Below are 27,475 nucleotides of genomic sequence, written 5' to 3' on the forward strand. Positions count from 1 at the left end.
CACAAGAACACTAGAGAATTAATGGGATGCACTCACACTAGTTTGCTTAGAATTTAAAAAAAGTTGTGTGCGCTTGAGGCTTAGGCCTTACGCCTCCCGTTATGTTTTCGCAAAAACTATGTTTAACAAAAACTATGTTTCAAGTGAGGTGGATACTTTTCTTCCTTTTTTTTTGGCTTGGTATTTTTCTTCATATTGCTTGATTTTGTGACGTCCCGACTTTCCAGACAATTGAATATTCAGATAAAAGAGCTCGATCCAAATATTCAACCGTCTAATAAACCAAGACGAGAGCAGGTTTGACTCACACGAGTCCAAACTAGAACGAAAATATAAAACCCCCCCTTTGAGCATCGCGTTCAAAGAAATTTCGACAGAGTTTCCTCTGTATTTCTAACATTTCATAAATTTACAACCTGCCATAACCTGAAAAATCAAATAACACACTTCCATTTATCATATTAAGACCTCAACCGTAAACCCAACTACTAAAGATATTGATTCGTGGCACCGGCTACTTAACCATCTCGACAAATGCCAGTTAAATCAAGTAGCTGCAGTCCCGAAACAAATCTCATACCCCATATCGGTTTTTCACAATTGACGCTAATCCCTATCCTAGTTTCTAACTAATGGATTCATTATTAAAGACAATAACGAAATACTAAATTATTACAAAACAACTTAAATGAATAAATTTATAAACAAGAAAGAGCTAAAAGAACCGCCCCGCCAATCAGAGTGCGCTTCACGTTAAATTGTTCTTAATTAGCCCGTACGCCTTTTCTTGTCTTATGGGAGCACCTGTGAAGATACTCCAACGCTCAACGTTGGATACGTAGTCAATATATAATAATCCACTGGAAATGAAATTGAAACAAAAGACGAGGTTAACACATACCTTTAGCTGCTTAATACCACTTACCGTTTCCTTATTAAATCCTCGTAAGTGCATTGATTAACATACTCTCAAGAAAAACATTAGCATTCAATATAATTCATACTCATAAGATTTCTATCATGCTTAACACGTAGGCAAATGAATTGTACTAGAATTAACTAGAAATAAAATAACTTGAACTACCGATTTTCTTACTACAAGGGGTGGGGGTTTTCCTATGGAAGCGGGCCGAGGTGGTGCCTGCGCCACGCACCCATTTAGGGATCAAGCCAATCGTAATTCCCCTATTCGGGTAAGGATCTATGGGATGGATTAAGCCATTTCCGATGAGGAAGGCGGTATAGGTTCCTCACTCTTGTTCTAACCAGGTAACGTCCCCTCACCGATTCTCAACCTTGAATCGGTATTCTACCTAGTATGTCACTTCACTTCTAGTTATTCGAGGTTTTTCCCGAATTCTCGAGTAAACGCACCATATATATATTATTCAACCTAGACAAAATAAGTATTTAGCGCAAGAGAACCTATGCTAATCGCATGTCATTAATATACTTATCTCAATACTATTCTAACAACCAAGTAATTATGCGGGAAATAAAACAATAAGTTAATAAAATAGGCACAGATATATTAAAGCTCATTGCGGCTAGTGGTAGCCCAACAAAGGCCTGCAGTGAGCTAACATGGCATGTAGCGGCCCAACAAATGGCCTGGTGATAGACTCCTTGTGGCCTGACAACAGCCTATTGCGGCCTTTCTGAGCACAACTCTCAATTCAGATATCAAAAACAGTTCTTGTTTGGTTTCAGCAGGTGGTCTAGCTATCCAATTATTAATTGACGATACAAGGAATTGAAAACTAGAGGTGTAAACCCTATAGCCGCAGACCACCACATGTAACTCCTTGTATATATTCATGAGAAAGCAATTGTATATATATATAGCATCTAAAGCTATCCTTCCTGAGCAGAGAAACTAACTCCCTTCCTTGAATGCAAGTCCGTCTTAATTATTAATCACTTCCTAATCATCAAATCAAATGGAATATTCAAATTTGAGTGCTTGCACTCACCAGAAGCTAGTCGAAACCGTACTCCTCCCCTTAATGCCTATCAGCATATCAAATCTCTATTAAACTCAAAATTGGTGTCAAGTTTACCTTTAAGCTTGAAATTCAAAAAAATCGAACATCCCCGAGACACCTCCTCTGTACGCCTTTCTTTCTTAATATGGGCGCAAAGTAGAGTGCTTCTGAGTCCCGACCAGGTGAAGCTGAATTCACATCATTTATTGGAGGTTTGTCTGAAATGTTATTGCCGATGTGTTTTGCGGTGGCCGGTTGGGCAGACTTTCTAAAAATTTTGACTAGACCTGCTCCAGTAGTTGTTCTTTTCAATATTTTGGGAGAGAGAGAGAGAATGGGAGAGTGAAAAAAAATTGAAAACCACCGAGAGTTTTTCCGTTTAGTCCTCATCCTTCCCCTTTTCTAGAAGCCATACGTGGCTTCCTTACCCACAGACCCTCCACAATTATCCAAAAAGAGGCCCAAAAAAACAACTCAAACTTTGTTTGATAGAACAGGCCCAAATAATATAACATGCCCAATAAATTAAAAGGTGCAACAAGCCCAATATAATATAAAAGGCCCAATATAAAGATAACCATCAATGAAAAGCCCATATCAATAAATCAAGCCCGCCAACTGAAAATGTGAAACCTCGCCATATACTTAAGTACCTAGAGTGGCACTGAACTAACACGTAAAATGACGGGTTTACCCGTAGGTAAAATTCCGGGTCATTACAGATTTGTAAAACAAGAGTAGTACATGTGTTGGAAACTTTTGTTATACCCGACCTATTAGATAATGCTTCTGATTTGTATGTCCCACTTGGTAGTATTACTTTGTTGTAGTATCTAAGTTGACAGTTGACTCATATCGGATAGGTACAAGTATTTGAGGTACATGTATTTGTCCCAGTCTCATGCAGGTGCGGTGAGTGAGAAAAAAAATAGTATTCAAGAATGAAGACTAGATGTGTATGCATGTTGTAGTTATTCAATTGAAACTTTATATAATTACAGTTAATCTGTTTGATGTGAGAACAATGTAATTATGTAGGTGAGAATATTTGATTGGTTCACACGAACTCATTATTGGATACGTACTAACTGAATTCCGGTCAACTTGTGGAGATAAGATGCTTACACTTTTTTAGAAGTACTTTTGACTCTGTATTTTTATAAAGGTTTGGAAATTATTTCTTTCCTAAAATGTATTAAAGTTGTAAAGAGTAACTCTAATTCTACTTTCTTTAATCATAAATGCAACCTCATCTAGATATAGGATTAATTAAAAAATGAGAGCTTCTTGTTTTTATATAATGTTTTTGATTGTTTCTATTTCTTATTCATATATTTTTCACAGGATGCTTCTTCACGAGTAAGTAACAGTGGCGTCGCAACCGACTAATAATATTTTAAGAATCTTAAAGAACCAATTACTTAACAAGGTATCCCAAGTGGTTATAGTTATACAATTTCTTAACTGTTTTACTTCTATTTTGTTTCTTTTTTTTTAATCACAATTATTTCTTACATAGGGTGATCAAACTTTGCTTATTCTTGGGACGAGAATGCCAATGCAAAAGAGAATGTTCTTGGTGAATTATATAGATTTACAATTTTTTTTTTCTTTTGTTATTCTTTCAATGCAATTTGGAATATAGAACAAGATTGAATAAGTTGGTTTGGAGGTTCTTTATTATATATATTTGGATTTTCGATATGGAATTGATTATGTTGTTTTGAGTTTGTGATGAGGTGGAATTTGTGATATGCATAATTATTTTATGAAGTTAGTATGTGGGGTGATTAGAATATTTAAATAACCAGGGGTTTTTTTTTAAAAAATAAAAAATATTATATACCACGGTTTTGGAAGAATAGTGGCAAATATGGTGACTTTATACTACGGTTTCTACAAAATACCAGTACTTCGTATGGTCATATACCACGGTTTTTAAAACTTTATTACCACAGTTATAGGATAAACCGTGGTAAATAAGTACAAGTTTATACCACGGTTTTGTTAAAAGTATTTACCACCCCAGCTGATACCACAGTTTAGAAACAGTGGTTAAAGGCCTTTTACCACTCTAAAAAACAGTGGTATATGACCTTTTCTGTAGTAGTGCTAGATGGTAGTATCACCTCCCAATTTCTCCAAATTTACTTCCAAACTTCAGAATTTAGCGGAAATCCAACTCTAAGTGGAAGCAAATTCGGTCGCATCACCTATCTAGCCGCATCTTTGAAAGCAAATTTGAGATTTCGGATGCAGATGCGGTGCGATAGTGGAACTGTCACGCGCCATTGCAATTGTCGCCCCAATTTTTTTTTTTTTTTTACTTTGACCAGCACACCGCGCCATTACTAATGTCGTGTGAGCTATTATTTTTTTTTTTTTTTTTTTTTTACTTTTTCAATTTGGCGTGATAGTGGGAATGTCGCATGAGTTTTTTTTTTTTCAACTTTTTTTAACTTGGGGCGATAATGGTAATATCGCGCGACAGTATCAATGTCGCATGGTAGACCCTACTCCAAATTTGTGATTGATATTTGCGACCACTTAGAATTGGTCAAAATTTGCATCCAATTTCTTCAAATTTGGAGGTGATACTACCGCCTCCTAGAGATGCTTTTAGAGTTGGGATCTACTGTAATAGTGAAGCCCATTCCTTAAAATTCAAGTTGGTTTCACCGGATCATTGGGCCTGAAAAGCTTTTTTCGAGTTTCTTCCTTTTCAGTCGATTCTAAGTTAATATTAACACAGGCCGGTTTCATACTTCCATTTCGATTTCCAACCACTTCTTTCCTTCTCAACTCAATATTCTTGTACTGAAATATAATATGAACATTTTGAAAATGGCAAGTCTGTGAGATAAATTGCTGGAAGTTTTTAGTGAACGTAAACACTTACTTGCAAACATTAGAGCATCTATCCCAATGGTAGAATGCACCTATAATTGTCAATACTTGTGTTTTAGTGTTTAGCCAGTAGTGTTAAGCATGTTTGGAGCACGCCAAAACATCATTCCGTATTTTCGTGGTACTGTGGCTTCAGTAAGTGTCCCATATCTAGAATTCTAGATATATCGCAAGAATATGCTTTGACTTATTTTATTCATCAATAAGGATATAAGTAATGAGGGAACAACACTGATCATGGAAATAGTTCCTGATGTAGGATTACTTCTAGTAGGTGTTAGTTGTGGAGTTATTAGACAGCTCTGGAAGTATGAAGATGAGTTTTGAGATGAGGTTGCTGGAAGTATGAAGAACGAGGTTTGTTGGAAGTATGAGAATGAGAATTTTCTTTTCAGCCAAAGTTTGTATTTTGTCTTCACATGATCATCACCAGTTTGGGTACCGGCAAGTGTTTTCAAGTGGCAGAGAGTTTTGAGATGTTTCTTCATGATTTCAAAATCAGATTTACCGCTTCCAAATTACTAAAGGATCCATAATGGAAGAAGCATGTGGACAAACCCAACTACAACTGTAAGTATTCTCACAAATCAAATCAAACATCGGACCTTTCTTCTTCCAAAATTCTACATCCCACTTCCTCCAAACCAAATAATCTGCCAATCTCCTTTTGTTTGACCTAATTGATGCCCTATAATCCCTCCAACCACTCCACCACAAAACAACCCTTCTCTCCGGAAATAATCATCGAAACAAGACTTGTCACTAGACTCTTCACTGAGCTAAGATGATTCCCCACGATAACTTCTGCAATATACATACCTACTCCGATCTGAAATACAGCAACTCACAACATCAACTAATCATCACCACCACCATCTCTACATAGGTAAAAACTCCTATAAAATCCGATCTCCTACCAACATCCACATCAACATCACAAACTTCCCACATTCCAACAAGATTATTCAGTATGAATATCACAAACGTCACCCCAAAAAACTTTTCCCTTGAACTAGTTTTAGGGTCTTCAAACACAACAAATACTTATCACCCAACTCCTCCTTTGCCAAAACCTTCCATAAATAAGGGAAAGGAACCTTTGATAGAGAACACTGCCACACAAAATGATAAGGTTTTTTTACCAACTGATAGTAAAAAAATACTCCCACTGGACAATCGGATGGAAACACTTTTTAACAAGCATTACAATTTCACTATAATGGGTAAGATACTGGTTGATAAAATGGGGTACAACACAATCAAAGCTGATCTCACTAGAGCTTGGGATCCAATTCATCCAGTTAAGTCATTAGTTTACCTTAGAGGTCTCTTTGAGTTTGTTTTCAGTAACCAGGCCGATACATATTTCATCATTGAAAACCAGCCATGGAATCCGGCACGTACTACTTTATAGTTAAGATCATGGAAAGATTTCTCTCTAGATAGAGTATTCCAAAAAGCTATTTTCTGGATTCATCTAGTCAATCTTCCTCACTGCTATTCTGACGAACAATCTGTTCATAGCATCCTTGACCAACGAAGTGTTCCAAAGTGTGGAGAGGTACTTTTTGTGAGCATCCCACAACAGGAGCAGGTAGAAAATGAGAAACCAGGTAGCATGGTGAAAGTTAAAATAAGGATTGATGTCGACAAACCAATAGCAGCAGGTAGGCAGCTCTACCATTAACTTTTGGAGGTATATGGGTAGAATATGCCTATGAACATCTTCCGTTGGTATGCTTTCGATGTGGGATTCTCGGCCATAGCTTCAAACAATGCATTGAAAACATTCCACCCCCAGGATACCAAAGAGTTGATCCTTTTATTGGCTCCAAACCCCTCTTCACATCAAACCTCCGTTTCAACTCAAACAAACATCACCACATCACCTTTGGCAACCACCAAACTCTGATCATCCCAAACCCCAGATACACTCCACCTTTGCAGTAGGAAAATACCAAAACTACCCAGAACACTATGTAGATGGAAAAGGTCAACACTCCCCACTACATTATTCGTAACAACCCACCAAACTCTGACAACTCTCACCTACTCCTCAACATAAGCAAACCTATCATAACCCCTGTTTTCATGGGTCTGCCACCAAACTCTGATGACTCTCACCCACTCCTCAACATAAGCCAACCTATCATAACCCCTGCTTTCATGGGTCTGCCACGTTCACCTAACCCATCCAAACACTTGATGGTCAAGAAATATAAACCCCGCCTCATGCCAAAAATCCACCTTGGTCAACCAATCATAACAAACATCAAAAACCTTTCACCAACTCTGCTCGAGACAAAAGACAACCATACTCAACAACCTATCTCTGACCTTAATCCACTCACCACAACTGCCTCTAACAATGAAAACCACACACCATCTATACAAAAGGACAGGGAAACTTTCATTTTCACAGCTGCACCCTCACCAAAAGACAAAGCCTCACAAAGTGAACCTTTTATCACGTCACAATCTCAACATCCCTCATTCTCACCCATCTCACCCACAAATGAGATTGAACTCCTCCTGGGAGGCAAATGGCCGATACCAACACAAGAAATGAAGAAACAGAAACTAGATGAGACCAACAACAAAATCATTCTAGATGTTAACCAAGTCCTAGACTGTTGTTTCTTTCACCAATCAAATCTCAAACAGAAATTCAACCTCATGCAACTGTCAGAAGACATTTCCACCACAAAAGCTTCAGTTTCCATTACTGAAATATATGAAAATGATACAACGTCTACTAAGATATCGAGGAAAACACCGAATCGGGTGATGGTGATGGCTAGCGGAAATAGCACCCCCCCCCCCCCTTCCCCTACAATGAGTCTACTATCATGGAACTGTCAAGGGTATGGTCACCCCTCGACAGGTGAAGATTTGCTGAAGAAAATTCGCAAATATCGACCGGAGATGATTTTGATAGTCGAAACCCAGGTAAAATCTCCCAAAAAATCCAAAGAAAAGGGTTTGTTAACCATTTTCATGTTTCCTCAAAAGGTCGGTCCGGTGGTATGAGTCTGTTATGGACAAACAATCTTTCAGTACACATTGAGAAATCTGAAAATTGGTTGATACATGGTACGACAAAATGCATTTCATGCCCATCAGCTAAGTGGACTTTCACTGCTGTATATTCCCACCCCAAGCATCATGGAAGGAAAATTCAATGGCAGCTGTTATCGGCCATCAGTGAACTAGTACAAGGTCCTTGGGCTATGTTTGGAGATTTTAATCAAGTGCTTTTCCAAGAAGATAAGGTGGGAGGACGACTTGTTACACCATCAAAAGTGGTTCCTCTAACATACATGCTCGATAGATGCAACCTAATGCACTATGCACCCTGCCGTAAATGCTTTAGTTGGACGAATAAAAGAGATGGCCTAGCTAGAGTGGCTCAAACCATTGATCATTTATTTTGTAATGTCGAATGGCGATCTTTATTTCCAAATTCACAGTTGAGCTATGTATTTTCCCAAAAGTCAGATCATAAAGTCCTGATTTTCACTAGCAATATTAACCCACCTTCTCAGAAATTTCACCGTTTTCGATTTGAAAATGCCTAACTTTTACACCATGACAACAAGTCACCTGTGCAAAATAGCTAGAACCAAACTTTCAAAGGATCAAGTTCTTATCAACTTTCTCAGAGACTAAAAAGTTGCCAGCAAAATTTCATTAAGTGGAAAAACACTATTTTTAGAAACTCTGAAAAGAAAATCCAGGAAATAGAAGAAATAGAAGAAATACTTGCGGACATCCACCAAATCCCACCTTTAGCTAGAACCAGAGCAACTGATCAAAGAGAAAAAGCATTGTCAAAGCTCCTTGCAAACTTGGTATTACGTGAAGAAAGTCATTGGGCACAAAGAGCAAATACCAGCTGGCACGAAGAAAGGGATGACAATACCAAATTTTTCCACATGTTTGTCATCATTAACAGACAAGCTAGCCAAAGGTATCACTACAGTCAAAGACAAGGACGACATTTGGCAAAAGGATCAAGAAGCCATCTCAAAGGTCTTTGTGGAACATTTCTAAAGAAGCTTTGAGAGTTCGGATGAGGATGCGGCAAGCCAAATTTTTAACTCCTGTACACCAAGAATCACTGCTCTGGACAACATTGACGTGAACAAAATCCTAAAGGAGGACGAAATCAGAAGTGCATCATTTCAAATTGGAGCAAACAAATCTGCAAGGCCAGATGGATTTACAGGGAAGTTCTATCATACCTATTGGGAGATCATCGGAAGGGACATCACAAACTTCATTCAACAATTCTACATCAATGCCCATTTCATGAAACCACTAAACCGTACAAACATCGTCCTAATCCCAAAAACAAAAAATCCTAAACAACCTACTCATTTTCGCCCAATTAGCCTTTGTAATGTGGCCTATAAAATCCTGTCAAAAGTTATAGTGAATCGTTTACGACCACTACTGCATAAGATAATAGGACCATTCCAAAGCGCTTTCATCCCATCTCGGTGCATCCATGACAACATTCTTATAGCCAATGAACTTTTTCACCACATCCACACCAGGAACAAAAAATCCAAACAAAAATGGGGAGCAAAAATAGATCTATCAAAAGCTTATGATCGTATTGGCTGGACTTTCCTGAGGAAAGCACTTTCTTCATTTGGTTTCAATGAACACTGGTGCAACATGGTGATGTTCTGTGTGCAGTCTATCTCATACTCTATTATCGTCAATGGAAAACTGTGTGGCTACTTCAATCCAAAGAGAGGTATACATCAAGGGGATCCGCTTTCACCATACCTCTTCATTCTAGGCATGGAGGTTCTATCAACCCATCTCTTACATATCTAATAGACCAAACTCATAAAGGGAATCTCCATTGGGCGTGGTGTCCCCTCGATACACCACATGCTATACACAGATGATCTTGTACTCTTTGGTAATAATGATCTGAGCTCAAAGAAGTAAATGAATTGGTCGGGGCGTTGAAGCTATTTTGTTAAGCATCAGGTCATCAAATCAATTTTGAAAAATTTGATTTGCTCTTCAGTCCTCATGCGACGGTCAACTTTAAGCAAAACGCTCGCACAATTTTTAACATCAAAAGATGGCAGCCAATTTCAATCTATCTGGGGAGCCCAACTTGCCTTAGCAGAGTAACAAGCAAGTCCTTCAGCCCAGTACTTTTGAGACTGCAAAATAGACTCAAGTTATGGAAGGCATCTACCCTCTCTTAAGCGGGTAGACTGACACTCATCCCCATTGATATACAGAGGCGTGCTTTTCTTTAGGGACATGAAGTAAACACTAAAAAAGTTCACTCAGTTAACTGGGAAACGATCGAAAACCCAAAGCTAAATGGTGGTCTGGGAGTCCGAAATCTTCAACACACAAATCTAGCCCTCCTCGCCAAGAAAAGGTGGGAAGTCATTGCAAGCAACAGGTCTCTATGGGTAGATATTGTCAAGGCAAAATACTTGCGAAATCAAGAATTCTTGACTGTGTGTCCCAAACCACTTGACTCTAGAGTCTGGAGAGACATCCTAAAGGCATGTACAGTCCTCACTAAAAGATTGGGATGGGAAATAGGGAATGGATCAACAATCAACCTGTTCACCGAGAGATGGATCCCAAGAAAGGAAGGTATCACTGCTCCAATATACTCCAATCCCAGCATCAAACCGCTTTTCGTCTCGGACCTCATTAATAGTAACACAAGGAAATGGAGCTCAAACATCATCTACCACTGCTGGCTGGAAGAAATTGCGAAACAAATTATCTCAATTCCACTTTCGCAGAGTGAAAAACCAGACAGAAGAATTTGGATTCAAGTAATCAATGGGCAATACATGGTGAAATCGGGGTATCAAGCGCTACACATCAATCATACCACCCCCCTCTTTGATTGGAAAATCATATAGAAACTCCGGTGTCTTCCGCGAGTAAAGGTATTCATGTGGAAACTTTCGCTTGATGCTTTAAACTCATCCTCTAACCTATTCAATATAGGTTTAAACTTTAACCCAGACTGCATCTTCTGTAAAAGCCACCAAGATACCTCACAACACCTGTTCCATGAATGCCCTTTTACTCAGGCTATATGGAGAATTAGCCCAATCCCCCAAATTGCAAACACACCATTTAATGACACTCCGCAGAGATGGATAACAAAGACTCAAAAATTATTGAGAAATCAGCAGAGCGATATACCCTTTGTTATGAAACTCTTCGCAATCATCTGCTGGAACATCTGGAAGAGTAGAAATGAAATGCTTTTTGAACAAAAAAGGGTGACACCTCAAGGTACAATCAGAGCTAGTCTTGTTTTCTGGAGAAACACAAAGGATGCCCAGACACTACTCCTTAAACCCAAGAGACCGAAACAACTCCTCCATCTTTGCTGGAAGCCTCATTCAGTCCCATACTTTACGTTAAACATGGATGGTGCGAGTCACGAAAATCCCGGCCCTGCAGGATTGGGATGTGTATTAAGAAAGTATGATGGGGGTTTTGTTGTTGCATCAGTGGATTATGTCCCTATCGGAACATCCTTCCTTGCCGAAGCTTTGGCCATGAGACTAGGACTATATTTAGCTATCTCCTATAGCATCACTCACATACGTATACAAAGTGACTCGCAGGCTTTGATAAATTGCATTAAGGGAGAAGACAAGGATAGTCCATGGGAGGAAACTGGGATAATAGATGATATTTGTCAACTTTTCTCCTCTTTCAAAAACATATCCCTCATATACATAGAAGGAAATGCTACAACAGACACACTAGCACAACATGATATTTCTTTAGCGCGACACATGAGCTGGCATGGTAGGCCTCCATATATCATTTGTAAAGATCTCTATTTCGACTGTATGGGTGTTTCCACACCCCATTTAGTTTAAATAATATGAAAAAATTTGAGGAAAAAAAAAAAGAAAGCTAGTTCCTCTTTCTTGTCAGAATTCTTTCTACTTGTGCTTTCTACTTGTGCTAAGATTATTATTTTTAAATTAAAATTATTATTTATTAGAAATTTAAAATATTTAGCATTTTCTATTTAGATTTTAATTAGTTTTAGAAGTCTAAGGTAGATTTAGAAGTCTAGTTTCCTTATTAATCTTATCTATATAAAGAGGTCATTCTAGTTTAGTTATTTCAACCAATCTCTATTAGTAAAATACACCATAATTAACCTGGCCTTTTAAATTAGACCAGCCTTTTTTCTACCACCTAATACCCCTGATTAAATAAAAAGAAATATTATTCAATGTCTTAAAAAAGGACTATTTCGTCATTTAATTTTTGATTTCTATTTATACCCTTCAATCACAACACACAGACAAAGGAGTTTTATGTAAATTCAGGGTAAAAACCCAAATCCACGCCTATATTGACATGTACGCGGTGTTACCTTGCCATTAATACCCACTTAACTACCATTAATACTGAGTTCTTTCAACTTCCCCTCCTTTCTTCATGAACTCTTTCCAGCCTCTCATTCTCTCTCTTAAAAAAGATCAAAGCCAAAAAAAAAACCGGAGATCCCCTCTCTACTCCACTGCTGATTATTTGTAAACGGAAATGGTTAAAGGCTTAAAGCAAGTGGGTGCGAGATATAATAGTAGTTGACTGTGAGTGTTGCACAACATTTGCCATCGAATTATCCGAGCCCAATAAAATCAGTGCTTTTTTTCAAGAATGACCCAACTCACTCACGGTCACAAGACTTTCGGTGTGGAATCAATTAACAAAGGTTGTTTCTACTACAATGAAGTTTGATTCCCTCTCCCTTTGGACACTACATCATCGAAGCGGCTTGCTCACCAAATTAAAAGTGTGCGTGTACTCTGTTGCATCTTGTTTTATGGAATTTATATTAATTCGGACCAAAGCACATACTCTCCTTCCTTATTCATCCGCTTCTTAATTGGTTATATTTCTTTGTTTTGTCTGCATTCTAATCTTCTTCACTTGGACTAGCAAGTGGACTGGTAGCCCATGTTGAGCACAAAGTCTTCACTCTCTTTTCTGCATCAGAGTAATAGCTCTTGAAACTTGATCTGGAAGAGTTATGGGTGAAATGATGATGAGAGACTCGAGAAATGAATTTGAGGTAAAACCATATCTCCTTTGTATGATATCTGCAACACCCTTTGTTTAATTTGATCTCAGTATTATTTTCTGAACTTTCTTCATTTTTCATACTACCTGCATGAGTTTTGATTCATGATTGTTGAATTCTTATATTGTGATTCTCAATTGAATTTTTAGATGATGTTCATTGTTTTTGAAAATTGTTGATGGGTTTTGCACTGAAAATGATATAAGCAGATAGAAAAACAATTGCCTCTGATCCTAGATTCAAGTAATCAGTTTCATTTGGAAGATTTGAGAACAATTTATTATCTTGGGAAAGATGGTCGTCGTTTTCACAGAACAAGTACTTGGAAGAAGTTGAGAAGTGTTCAACCCCTGGATCAGTAGCTATGAAAAAAGCTTACTTTGAAGCCCATTACAAGAACATTGCTGCTCGAAAGGTGGAGATCATGGAAGAAGAGTGGAGAATGGGAGAAGATTTATTCAGATCGGATACTCCATGTAAGGAAAATTCCATTAACAATGATTATGGCACGAAAGTTGAATTCGGTACATTGGGCGTCAATGGAATTACTTGCTCAATGGAGACAGATAAAAACTCGTTGGCAACGACCTATTACACTTTAACTGAGGAGCCAAACCAGGATAGGAGCAAAGGTCAATCGTCAAGGCTCATCGTGGAGGGTTGAAGAAGAAGGGGATGACTTACCGGATGGTCCAAAGTCAAGTGAATTTGAGGGAGCGGTCTTGGTTTTGGATGAAAATCAAGATGTTGAACCACAGGCTCAACACGGAAGTAGAGTTCAATTCAACAAATGAAGATCGCAGTTATGTAGGTTTTCCAAGTACAATCGAACATATGGATGTTTTAGTACAAGAGAACCATCTAATTAAATCTTTAGATCCATTACAACAGCCACAGCCAGTTAGACATAGAGATCGACAAAGCATTGCTCAAGAAAAAAGCACTGATCGAGCACAAGATCCACTAGAACATTCACGGTAAATTGCAATGAGACAAGCCACACTGAGCGAAGCATGTTATTGGATCACTAGATCTATTACAGCAGTCACAATAGTTGGACATAGAGACAAGCTATGCTCAAGAAGAGAAACAACCTGATTGGATCACAACATTCATTAGAACATCCACATTTGTACAATGAGACAAGCCATCTTGAAACACGTAAGCATGTGATTGGATCACTAGATCCATTACAAAGTTGTTGCACATTTGGATAATGAGACATGCCATGTCCAAGAGAATAAGTCGGAGGTTTTAAACATATTACTACCACAAAGGAGACATTAGATTTGCAAAAGAATTTGTTATTGTGAATATTGTTATTTGTACGTAATCCATTGCTTTGTAATTTTGATAGTGGAAACTTGGTGAGTTTAATTGCGGTAAGAAATTCTCCAACTCGGAGATTCTTTTCTGCGATAATTTCCTTCATTTACTTTCTTGGATCCCTATCATTTAGTTTTAATTTCATTTATCACCCCATTCACTAACAATTGGCATTACTATTTGGATTGGATAATTCAAGGGGTTGTTTTTAGTCATTTATTTAATTGGTTAATTATAATTGTTTAATCCTTTTTTATAAGTTAATAGATTTGTTTGAATACAATTTTAGAGATATTTATGTTTACTACTCGGATGGTGTTGATGTAATGGCGGAAAGATTGGCCGAAGAGGTATACATTTCCCCTGGTTATGTATACTTCCGTTTATCATAGCAACAATATGATAGTTTTGAATTTATGTATATTTTGCAGGTAATGTCAGTCATAAACCGAAGGCCAAAGCTTCAAAAGATATCCTTTGTGGCTCACTCATTGGGTGGTTTAGTAGCAAGGTACGCTATTGGTAGGCTATATAAACTAGACATCTTGAGGGAAAGTGATCAAGGAAATGGAGTTTCGTTTGTGGGTGACAAGTCAAAAGGAAAAATTGCTGGACTGGAACCCATGAATTTCATTACTTTTGCTACACCACACCTAGGTACGAGAGGGCATAAACAGGTAATGTCATTTACATGGAGTATATCTGTTTGACTGTTTCCTATGCATCTGTCTTGAGTGGAAAATTTTGTATCTTTTGAATTTAGGATTTTTTTTTAACTATTGTTTGTTTGTTTCCGGAAATATGTCTGACTTCAGATTCTTCTTGGGTAATCAAAACTTTCCACCCCTTGATTATGGCATCTACTTGCTCTGTTTTCTTTACCAGTAACAAAATAAAATAATGATAGAGCTCCTGAATCCTGATAATGACTTTGAATTCTTTTCGTGACTGAACTCTGTCGTTTTTGGTGCTAAGATATATATCTGGCGGGGGTATCAAATTTGTGTCTGTGATACGATTCTCAGGTAAGTTATGGTAGTAACTTTTACACAATTTCATTTGTGTATGGTTGTAGTTTACGTGGCAATCTCATTTTCCAAACCTTTCAAGTAAACTGTTCTTCTTTCATGCCTTCAGGTTTTCCTCTATTTAATTTCAAAATGCAAGAGGTACTTCCACAACCGCCTCAAGCCTTCAAAGCTTACCTGGATGGCCACGTATAGGAAGCAACATAAGAAGGTGAGTTTATATTTTTCTTCTTGCCCTGTCATTGGTGTTATTGGCCATGCATATGGCTTCATGGTTGATTTTAAGTTTTTTGTCTTATTTCACATGCAAGGCGGGACATTCTTTTGCAGAGGTCAGAAGACAAGGCGTCCGCGCCACAAAGAAGCCATACTCTAGGCCTATTGTTGGTGCTACCTTGGAGGTTATCCAGAAGAAAAGAACTTAAAAGACTGAAGCTCCTGATGCAACCCGTGAAGCCGCTCTCCGGTAAGCTGTTTTTCTCCTTTCTTTGATGATGGCTAGGAGGAATTTGTCTTTTCTTTATGAGTATGTGCACAATGTGTGTATTCAACTTCCAAGCCTTTTTTTTTTTTTACATTGTATTAACCATTATTTTATTTTGGGGACAATGTTGAAATCAAAGAGAGGATAAAGAAGACAAAGGATGAAAAATAAAGCAAAGAAAGTCGAGGCTGATGGCCAAGTCACGTAAGACTCGAGTAAAGTGCCCAAGGGTGGTCTTTGCATCAAAGGGTCCCAAACTTGGAGGTGGTGATGGAAAGCTACCGAGCTGCAAGTTCTATCTGAATTGGCAAGGAGCTATTTATCATCGCTTTTGGTAAAATATTTATTCACCTTCTCTACTATAGATATATATTGCTCCTATAGTTCTAAATATGATATATATCACTCAAAACCTTTATCGGATTAATTTTGGACTGTCCAAACTCCTAAGTATTATTTGTATGTGTTACAGCCTTCACACTGCCGTTCAAGGAGCTATTTATCATCGCTTGGTAAAATATTTATTCACCTTCTCTACTATAGATATATATTGCTCCTATAGTTCTAAATATGATATATATCACTCAAAATCTTTATCGGATTAATTTCGATATATATTGTCCAAACTCCTAAGTATTATTTGTATGTGTTACTGACCTTTCATTAATCGCCGTTCAAGTTCAATTCCGCAAGGTTCATACTGAACTTAAAATAGCAAGCTATGGGTGAAATTGATACAAAATCAATTGAATCGGTTCAGGCTGCACTTTCTTTGTTTGGGCGGAAAAATGATCAAAGAAAGCATAGGTCAATAAGCATTACTGAGGTACAATTTACAAAGTTTAATGTGAATTCATGGTTAACACTTGGTTGGAACTGTATAATTAGACCGTTAATGTGCTATTACTGTGACAGGATCCACCTTGATGTTGGTCTACCCAATATATTCAGATGTTGTTCGTGATTAATGATTTAAGACAATTGATTTCCCTCATTTCTTAGGGTAAGATGAGGTCTGACAATCAGGAGCTTCTGCTAACAGACTTAGCCAACTACAAGGTGCAAGTGGAAGTAAAAGAATATGCTTACAAGTGAGCTCTTCTCAAGCTCAAATCATACAATGTAACTGTTGATGAACTGTTTGCTCAGCTAAAGAACTGTGAGGCTGAAAGAAACCAAGCCGTTGAAGATTCCAAAGAAGCAAGAGAACAGATTGACAAACTTGAGTCCAAGGTCAAGGAGATGTCTGATCTGCTCCTTGAAGCTGGAGACGCTCAAGAGCAGCTCATCCATGTAATAAATGAGTTGAATGCAACTAAGGAAGAGCTGCGCAATGCTAAAGCTGAAATTTCTTCCACTGAGGAATCAAAGGTTTCTCCCAAGAAAGCCGTGGAATTAATGGCAATAGCTGTCGACATGGAGAAGGAAAAGACCGAGGAGCTTTTGAGGTGCGTCTCTGAATTTAATGATGTTGTTCTTCTGTCAAAAGTGGCTGCAATTGAAGCAGAGAACAAGTACTCTATAATTTGATCAGAGAAAGAGAAAGAATTGCGGGTGGCAGCAGTTCATGCTCAGGAGTAGTTGGAAGAGATGAGAAAACGAACCGAAATGATGCAAGATTTGGAGAATCATTTGTCAGAGAGGACCCTATTTATTGATTCTTTACAATCAGAACTGGAACAAGTAAAAGAGCTCCATACTTCATTGAAGGAAGCTGCATCTAATGCCATGGATAACTTGGACAAGCTAAGATCAGAGCTGAAGCTACTGGAAAAAGAGAGCTCCGATCAAGCAAGTTACATGATATCATTGGAAACCGAGTTGAGGCAGCAATCAGAAGTAGAATTAAAAAGTGCAAAAGAGGAATCCATCCTTTTGAATCATGAGCTTGATATGCTTTGAAGTGAAATACTGAAGGCAAAGAGTGATACTGATGAAAGCACAGGTTCACAAAGGGAGGTTGATGATTGCAGCAGCTGAGCCGCCGAAGAAAGGGCAAAGAGTGTTAAATCTGGACAAAATATTGCTGTGAAACAGCTAGCAATAGAAGCAGTTAAGGCCCAAAAGGAAACTGAAAAGGTTGAAAAGAGAAATGGAGAAAGTAGATACAGAAGAAGAAATTGAGAGCTTTACCTTGGTAACCAAACGGAAAAAACAGAAGCAAAAGATGGATTAGGAAGTTTTACCTTTGTCAATCTCCAAGCTTCGCGATATACTCAATATCTAGAACTCGAAAAGAGATGATGGTGAAGCCCAAAGTTACAATTTCATCGAAGGAATGTAATATGAATCCTTGGTCCAGAAAGCTGAGGGAGCAGACCAAGTTGCACCATCATCGCCTCATGTTACATCACACTTGATTATTATGATACGGGGCGCAAATTGCATGGTTTGAAGACGGACCTCGAAGCTGTAGAGTTTGAGATTAGGGAGCTCAAGTCCGTTGCAAAAGAACGGCGTGGAACGGGGTTGAGCAAGCTGAAAAAGCTAAGACAACCGTTGAAGCTCAACTGAGGAAATGGAGAGAGCAAAAGCAAAAGAGAAGGGAAGCAGCAGCTGAAGAATCAGCTCCTAAAGGAAGCAATCTTCCGAAAACCAATGTTGCTACATATAATAAGACTCATACACCATATCAAGTTATCAACATCGAAGAACTACAGCTGCTGCACAATGGATGACACAGCGTACACAATACTGTCTTTAAAAATTTAACACACTTTGTATTGATTATAATAGTTTGAATCCGGGATGAAGGCACTATTACAACATTCATGCAACTGGACACATTTCATGTACATTACCAAACATGATGAGTATGGAAGTATCGCCCTAGCTTTTGTTCACCCTCGTAGTTACCAGGGAAGCCAGGCTTACTCCAGCAGGCGCTTGTGCTTGCACCAAGCAATAGCGAAAACGTAAAGGAATATGGTACCTGTGATACCACCACCAACAGTCCAGAAGAACTGGGGCATACCCTTCTTATATAAATCAATTTTGATGTTCATCCCAAATATACCAGCCACCACAACAAAACCACTCACCACGAGGGTTGCCGTCGTCAACATGACCCCCATCTGCAAGAGGTGGTTTTGTTTATCGCCCAAAGATGATGTTGAAGTAGTCCTCGGTGTCATCGACATATTCTCTTAGCTTTTCACCCAAAAAAAAAAAATTGTAAGAAAAGAACTTGGACCATTTTGAAATAGGTTATGGATTCTAAAAAGTGTAAAAACAGCTTTTTGCACTCGAGGATAATTTTAACTAACATTTGACATAATAAAGAATTGAAAACAGTCTGATTGGATAATTTTAAACGTACACTAACATGACTTTCCCTTTTAACATTCTTTTCACATACTAACCACCTGCTAATCTGCTATGTGTATCGAACTACCAACAGTTCAAATGCCCTTTTTATTACGTAATATATTTTGGTGCATGTAGGATGAGGATATTATGATCATTGAGAATTGCGCGTTTTACCGCCCATTTAAGATCTTTGGATTTAATTATGTGCTCAGCCTACTGGATTAAGTAAATAATCCAATTTGGTTTGTTGTTTGGTGGTTCGCTTATTTGTTCCTCAAGTTATTATTGTGTTCTGATAATTTGGAAATATGCTGAAGCACGGAAAAGATTCCCTTCTAACAAATTTTGGTAATATAGTGGAGAGGCATGGAATGAATTTATGAATTTCCTTGGTTCTAGGTAAGTCAATGCCGTTTCAAGTTTACGATTTCCAAAAGTTTTTTGTCTTCAAGGCAAAGGTATTATAAAAAAATTCCCATTATAATTATTTTTCCTGCTAATATATTGGTTGTTTTAATTGTCTTGAGGCCAATGTATTTCAAAGACATACTATATTGCTTTTGCATGATAAACTTAAAACCACTTCTTAGTATGTAGTGTTCATGGAACATTATCCATAAAAGTATGTTGTGTTCATGGATTTTAAAAAAAAAAAAAAGAGGAAGCAATTCTAGGCTCCCGGAGGGACTGTCTTGACAAGGTGTAAACATTGAAGATTACTCATCTTTTGAGATAAGGCAACTTCAACTGATGTCAAATCTTGCTTAAGTCAGCCACTCCATGAAGTTAGGGCTTTTGGCATTGTTTTTTTTTTTATGTGTACATATCTATTATTACGATATCACCCAAATTTAGTATGTTCATAGTCATTTACTCAGCCGAAAAGATTTATTTATTTGTTATTCACTTGCTGAAAGGATTTGAAAACACAATGCTAGGTAGCTTATCACAAGGCTTCATAGATTGATATGGTCGTATTTACTTGACTATCTATATTGACTATCTATAGGTCTAAACTTTTTAGTCGGTTTTTTCTTTGGAATTTTCCTACTTTTGGTCAAATCATATCCATTAACACACAGCCTGTAAGAGGCCTTCATGTATAGGCTTATTTCATCCAAGCATTTTGAAATATGTGTAATTGAAAGCAAGCTCTTTGTAAATTTGGAAAAACCTTATAATTATGTCAATTCCACTTTTTCCTGGTTTATTTTCGTCTACTGCCATGAGAAATAAATTTTCTTCTTTGTTAACACTTCATATTGTGTTTGATCGGTGAGAACAAATATATCTAACCGTTTATTTTTAAACATTTCCTCTTACGTAGGCATGAAATGTTGGTAGGCCATTACCATAGGTTTCATCGGTTGATCCAAAGCTAATCGTAGATCAAGCTCTCGAGCTATAAAAAGCAAGAAAGCTAAGCGAACAACAGGCACTGAAAGTGTTACACTTCACCTCATCAAGCTACGTCATCATCCCACCATATTCTATCATGTTGAGAGAGGGCGGCTCCTTTATTGCCATATTTATTTTCTCCGAAGTTCAGCCCTCTCCATGTTTGTAGAGACGTCGAATTGTTGATACTTGGTGACGCTAGATCTCTCATCTTCTTAGTTCTTGGTTCCCAAGACAAATTTCCATAATTTTAGTGTGTTTGTAAAGCGTTAGGACAAGTTTTTGATGTGTATGGGCAATGCAGCCATATCAATTGGCTTCACTTGTAAGGGGTAGGTGGTTACAATGAGTAGATGGTTGCAGCTTCTTCATATACCAACTAGACAACACCGTCATTGTTACTGCATAAGAGAACTAACGCAACATTGTCATTGCTACTGAGAAGAGGACAAATCAGAGTGACTAACACATGCACTCTTACTCTTATTGGTGTAATCTCCTATGTGGATTAAGTATGATCCTTTGTAATATATAGAAATGTTGCATAGATGTTAATATGCTATTGTAATCCATTCTTTGCAGTTTGCATGAATGATTGACAAACCAACTATACATAGTGGAGTTTGCATCCTCTTTAATAAGTTTTATTTATTATCCATGTGCAAAGCACGTGCATTTTGACTAGTTATTATAATTATCAAACTCAGGAGTGGCCCTGAGCACAGGCGAGTAGCTAGGGCACGGCTCGGTTCGGGTCGGGTTTTGCATAAAACTGATGACCGAACAGACGTTCTCGGTTCCACACTATTGCTAACTGAACTGATCCGATCAAATTGAGTAACCGATCTGAAATATCGGTTCGGTTGTGTCGGTTTTCGGATCTAAAATGGTTGGGAAACAGATCCCTTATTTCAAACAAATAAAAAAAAAAACTAAATTAAAGAAAAATTGATTTTTTAGTTCAACTCTTTAAATAAAAACTGCATATCCATCCATTTTATACCCTAATCCATACATAAACCACCAATTTCCTTTCATACCAACAATTTTTCCATGAAAATCAAAGAAAACCAAAAAGAGTGAGGGAAGAGACCGAAAAATTCTTATTCTTATTTCTTTGAGTGAGAATGAGAACTAGAGCCATTAGTGAGCGGATTTGATTAGTGAGAAGATAGAGTGAATAAGAAAAAATGGAGGTCGGCTAGTGAATTTGAGAGAGGAAAGAGGGATGGAAAGATGTCAGGGTTAGTTATTCTTTATATGTTGTGAACCAACCGTTAGATTTATATCATATGCAAGTAAAAGTTTTATACTTTAATGAAACATAACAAGTCGGGCCGGGTCGGTTAATTGCCGCACCGACTTTGTCGATTTTGCCATATTTCAAACCGATCCAAACCGTCTTAAATAGATAATTGAACCAAAAAACACTGGTCGGGTCGGTCGGTTCTGTCGGGTACCTCGGTTTTTTGCACACCCCTAATTTATACTCTTCTAAACCACATTCTACTCAAATCTATTTTGCAAAATTAATTGAATATATTTGTTAAAATTATCATTTATGGGCCCCATTTGTGGAGTTTGATTTGGCCTCAAAACCTCCGCCCATTCTGTCAAACTATCAAATCTCCAAAACCTATTATATATGGCTAAATCTATACATGTGAATTCTGGCCACTCATTTCGCTGAATACTTGAATCCAACAGCCCATCTAAAACCAGCTCATTATATATACTTTTCTCTTTCAATTTCTAAAATTCTTCTATTCTATCTTCTTTTTCTTTAAATATATTTCTTCTTTTGAAAATCTCCGCATTTTTATTTTCTTCTAAATCTCTTTTAGTTCTACATCAATTGCCATATGACACTATATTAATTGTCCTTTTCGATATAATATATGTTCTAAGCTTTGGTCATTAATCTTAACTTTTGATGGTTTAAGATGAAAATCATTCTGTGAAAAGGAGGGTACGTAGCTAACTTGGCAAACTGGGTATGGAGGCGAAGTCTATTCGAAACAACTTCATTGAATGAGAATGCATAATGGTTGGTCATCATACATGGCTATTGGCATATTCAATAGATGTGGCAATTGCTTGATAAAAACAAGAAAATGCTTCCCTACGAAAGTGATTTGATCCACTATTCTGGTTGAAAATTTGAAGTATCTAATAAGGATATAGTACTTCGGTATGGATTATTGACGTCCAATAATAGTTAGTTCAAGCAACCGGCTAGTAGTCATAAAAACTAGCAAGTTATCTCGATCTCTGTCCATACTTCTCAGACTTTGACTCTATAATGTAAGGGCATACACATTTTTGTTAATTGATGATGTTCAAAACCTGAGCCATGCCATATATTGAAGTATAAAAACTGAATTGTGCATATATGAAAATTGCATTTGAATGAAACTGCCTTGATTCTTTGAACATGAGATCTGGAGTTGAACTGATAGCAACTCCGCATAGTACAAGATCTGGATCTTCCAGTATACCACGTAACTTATTTCCCTTTATTTTTTTGGAAAAATATTGCACTAAATAAAGTTGAGTTGTAAAAGCTAGCATTCTCTAAAGTTTCTTTTTTGGATAAAATCATTCCCCAAGTGTCCAAACAGTGCATATATGCCAAATATATGATTGTCTTAGATTGACTCTGTGACCTATGGCGATCTATAAAAGGATAATAACGCACGTTTAACATATAATTTCACATTTTAACGACAATTACATTTTTTATCAAAGACATATTATGATGTCATTTACCTTGTACATGACACATTCAACTGACATATTTCTGAACCAAAATACCACTCAACATTCCATTAGATCAAATATATAAGCTGATAGAAACTATAATAAACCATGCACTTGGTTTTCTCATAGTAATGATGGATGAAATAGCAAAACAATGGAGGCAGCTCAATGGACAAAATGATTGGAAGAACCTTTTGTATCCTCTCGACATTGATCTTCGTCGAAATATTCTTCACTACGGAGATATGTCTCAAGCTACCTATGACACCTTCAATGCTGAGAAGGCTTCAAGATTTGCAGGAAGTAGTAGATATGCAAAGAAAAACTTCTTCTCTAAGCTGGGGTTAACTAATAACAATCCATACAAGTATCAAGTGACCAAGTTCTTGTATGCGACGTCTCAAGTCCAAGTCCCTGATGCCTTTATAATCAAGTCGCTGTCGAGAGAAGCCTGGAGTAGAGAGTCTAATTGGATGGGGTATGTTGCGGTTGCTACAGATGAAGGCAAAGCTGCATTAGGAAGAAGAGATATTGTGATTGCTTGGAGGGGGACAGTGCAAGCTTTGGAATGGGCTAATGACTTAGATTTTACATTGGTTTCAGCTTCTAACATACTAGGCGGCACCGATGACCTTAAGGTGCACCAAGGTTGGATTTCGATCTACACATCGGATGACCCACTATCACCGTTCAACAAGTCTAGTGCCAGAGACCAGGTAAACGTTATCCATTAAAAACACGAGTACTTTTCAACAGAAGCATAACCATCTACTGTTTTAATAATTTTTGGCAAAAATAAAAGACCATAACGAGCAGAAGCAAAACCATCTTGTAGGTCCTTGCCGAGGTGAAGAGACTAGTTGAAGAGTTCAAAGAAGAGGAAACCAGTATAACGATAACTGGGCACAGTTTGGGTGCGGCCCTCAGTACACTAAATGCAGCTGACATTGTCGCAAATGGCTTGAACAAGCCCGAAGAGTCATCTAACGAACCGAGTCCGGTTACTGCCATCATCTTTGCTAGTCCCCGTGTTGGTGATAGCAATTTCAAGCAGTTCTTTTCAGGGTTAGAAAACTTGCGACTGTTACGTGTGCATAATGCCTTAGATATTGTACCCAACTATCCGCTGTTGGGCTATTCAGATATAGGCGTAGAGCTGCTGATTGATACTCAAAGGTCTCCATACTTGAAGAGTCCTGGAAATGTAGTTAGTTGGCACAGCTTGGAAGCTTATTTGCATGGGGTTGCTGGAACACAAGGGAGTAAAGGCCAGTTTAAGTTGGAAGTGGACCGTTCTGTGGCTCTTCTGAACAAGTCAATGGACGCATTGAAGGACGATTATCTTGTTCCAAAATCTTGGTGGGTTGAAAAGAATAAGGGAATGGTACAATTGGCTAATGGGTCATGGGAGTTGATGGATCATGAAGAAGATGATGATTGAAACAAAATTTTCATTGTCGCATTGTAATTTATGTGTTGTAAAGCACAAAGTATTTGTGCAAAAAGATTTTTGATCTTTGGTGAACACCAAAATAAATAAAAATACAATGATTATTTGATTTTTTATCTAATACGCTTAGAAAATGCTTATCCTCATGAATAATCAAGATCCCTGAAAAATGAGATGCTTATTCTGTTCTAATCTTTGATCATTAATCTTAAGTTTTGATGGCTTAAGATGAAAATCAATCAGCCCACTGCCCACTTGGCAAATTGGGTAGGAGGCAAAATCTATTCGAAACAACTTAATTGAAGGAGAATGCATAATGGCCAGTCATCATGGCTAATATTCAATATTCTTTTACGTAGTATGTAGTGAAATACTGAAATGTGACGACTGTTCAATATTGGCTACGAAAGTGATTTGATCCACTATTCTGGTAAATTGGAAATTGTCCCTTGGAAATTTGGGGTTGCTGGAACACAAGGGAGTAGTAAAGAAGAATTTGAGTTGGAAGTTGACCGGTTTATCGCACTTGTGAACAAAATCATGGATGCCGTGAAGGAAGGATATCTTGTTCCAACCTCATAGTGGGTTGAAAAGAACAAGGGAATGGTTCAATTTGCTGATGGTTCTTGGACGTTGTTGGATCATGAAGAAGATGATGATTGAAACGTTTTTTTTGCCAAGTAAAATGGAGAATAAATGATGATTGAAACTTACAAATTCACGTTTGTAAGAAATGATAGTAATATTGAAAAATCAATAATGAAAATGAAAAGAACGTCAAATAAACATTTGTTACTAGTGCGCCGTACTTATCTCATATATTTGGGTTCAACTGCCTCCCCAAATTTATCATTCTACAGTACTCGATGGCTAAATCAACCAGTTTTCTGATTTTAATAAATGTTTCATACTCGAAAACCTATAGTAACTCTTCATGGTGATTTATCTCGGATCACCTCACTTGACAAATCTAGTGCATGTGAAATAATCCATCTGCACCATCAAGGGATCTAAAAAGAGATCTCCAAACTATATTAAGCAAATGACATTCTGTTAATAGTTTCAAGACTGGCTCCCTCCAAGTCTCCAACCGGCAACCACTACATGTACACATCTACTAGCCATCAATCTTCCCCTTTTCTTCAAAGTTAACGGTTCTCAGAGTTCTCAACCATATAAATTCCACAAAAATTACTTGGGGTACATAGGATTTCATAAAGGAAAAACAATATTGAGTCCTAGACTCCTAGTCCATTCTCTTCCTTTTTTTCATGTTTTTTTTTTTTTTTTTTTTAAGTGGAAATTTTATTAATAATGATAACGAAGTTTTACAAATAATTAGGACAAGCAAATAAACAAAGCTGCAACAAGCAAGTCCTTTCGAATGGCAAATCATATTCTCCTAAAACAAACTCGTTAGAACCAACTGTCATTACGTTGTAGTCCATAACTTTCTGCAATCTTTTAAGGAGCTCAACAAACTGTTGTGCCAAGAAACCAAAAGTGTCAAAACTGAAAGGAATGAAACAATGCTGGTTAGCTCTACAAGCCTCCTCGTGTTTCTCAATTTTCCCTGCCGATGCTCTATTAGCTACTTCTCCCACCTCAAAGACTCCATTCTCAAGCCCTACCAATGGAGAGGCTCCAGTTACATCAACACACGCATGCCTCCCCTCAGACCATGCCAACTGTAGATTAATACATCCGTAGGCCGAAGTGTCGATCTCTCCTCATTCGGATCAGTGAGAAAATTCACAAGAGCCTCTTTCTTCACCTGTACCCTAGCCCTCCAAAATACATCACATAAAATATCTCTGACATGATCATGTCAGTATTTGAAACCTGAGAAATATCTACAATGTGCTGCATGGTCCCCAAAAGCATCTAGTTTGCTCTTTTTGCAAACAGGGCATAGATCGACCACCATCAGAGTACAAAGGAATCATGAGACGGTACCAGAGAATAGAACGATACTCTACCGGCGACATACGCTGTCCAAGTCCCTCCATCGGAATAGCAAGTAGGAAATCATTTGCATGTTCTGACTGTAAGCATCCAATGACTGCTTTCTGACGAGCAGATAACACAAACTCCCTCTCAAGACCATCAACAATCTTACCATAGAACACTTCCGCCAAAACTTTTTGTGGTTTTGAGGGGACGGTAGCACTCACAGCCATAGAACTGAGGTCAAAATCGGGTAGACAGAGACTCAATGCACTGCTAGCAACATCAAGAATCTCATCCAAAGGTACTGGGCCACAACTCCTAAAAATGTGGTTCTGAAGCTTAAAAGTCTGACAGCGGGAGGCCACAAAAGTAAATGTAGAGACATCGATCAGTGGCACAATAAATTCCTAAACCGCCTAGACATAATGGGAGTGTCGATAAACGCCATTGTAAATCACCGAAGCCAGGACCATAAAAAACCACAATACCCTGGAGAACACTACGGAGATGCCAATCAAAAGTCTGAGCTGCCTCTCTGAAAAAGGATGGTGGACAAGTACGAATCGCGAAGACCAACTTAGAGAACCCAACACAAGCTCGTAAGAGCACTAACTCACACTGTGGATCTTCTAATACAGCCAAACGGTCCATCAGAGTCATAGCCTTGTCAATACGCTTGCGAGCAAGACCCATGACAAAAGAAGCATCAGTGCTAACTGCACCTCCAAGCAACCTGACCCCCTGCTGAGGATGGGACAA

The 27,475-nt window shown here is 37.9% G+C and overlaps 1 protein-coding gene, 2 long non-coding RNA genes and 1 pseudogene across 3 annotated transcripts; 3 read left to right on the forward strand and 1 right to left on the reverse strand.

Annotated features, from left to right (window-relative positions):
* Positions 1-1,105: 1,105 nt before the first annotated feature.
* Positions 1,106-2,532, reverse strand: LOC147476974 (uncharacterized). The gene is made up of 2 exons (XR_015207724.1): positions 2,104-2,532; positions 1,106-2,010 (listed from the first exon to the last, which is right to left on the reverse strand). It is a non-coding gene; the product is annotated as an uncharacterized LOC147476974 (long non-coding RNA).
* Positions 2,533-14,347: 11,815 nt separating this feature from the next.
* On the forward strand, positions 14,348-15,035 carry LOC147476975 (uncharacterized). The gene is made up of 3 exons (XR_015209541.1): positions 14,348-14,393; positions 14,627-14,687; positions 14,769-15,035. It is a non-coding gene; the product is annotated as an uncharacterized LOC147476975 (long non-coding RNA).
* A 1,513-nt stretch (positions 15,036-16,548) lies between these two features.
* LOC147476976 (uncharacterized) lies at positions 16,549-17,762 on the forward strand (annotated as a pseudogene).
* A 5,591-nt stretch (positions 17,763-23,353) lies between these two features.
* Positions 23,354-24,875, forward strand: LOC147476977 (phospholipase A1-IIgamma-like). The gene is made up of 2 exons (XM_086584671.1): positions 23,354-24,032; positions 24,152-24,875. The coding sequence occupies exons 1-2, from the start codon at positions 23,448-23,450 to the stop codon at positions 24,755-24,757; spliced, it is 1,191 nt and encodes a 396-aa protein (XP_086440797.1). The 5' UTR covers positions 23,354-23,447; the 3' UTR covers positions 24,758-24,875.
* Positions 24,876-27,475: the final 2,600 nt, after the last annotated feature.

Source organism: Coptis chinensis, chromosome 9, assembly GCF_015680905.1.
Source record: "Coptis chinensis isolate HL-2020 chromosome 9, ASM1568090v1, whole genome shotgun sequence".
NCBI classification, from domain to species: domain Eukaryota; kingdom Viridiplantae; phylum Streptophyta; class Magnoliopsida; order Ranunculales; family Ranunculaceae; genus Coptis; species Coptis chinensis.

Bases quoted from the DNA above. Each gene is read 5' to 3' on its own strand.
- LOC147476977 (XM_086584671.1), top strand. From the start codon at position 23,448: ATGATGGATGAAATAGCAAAACAATGGAGGCAGCTCAATGGACAAAAT. The intron at 24,033-24,151 runs GTAAACGTTATC...ACCATCTTGTAG, and splicing joins AGTCTAGTGCCAGAGACCAG to GTCCTTGCCGAGGTGAAGAG.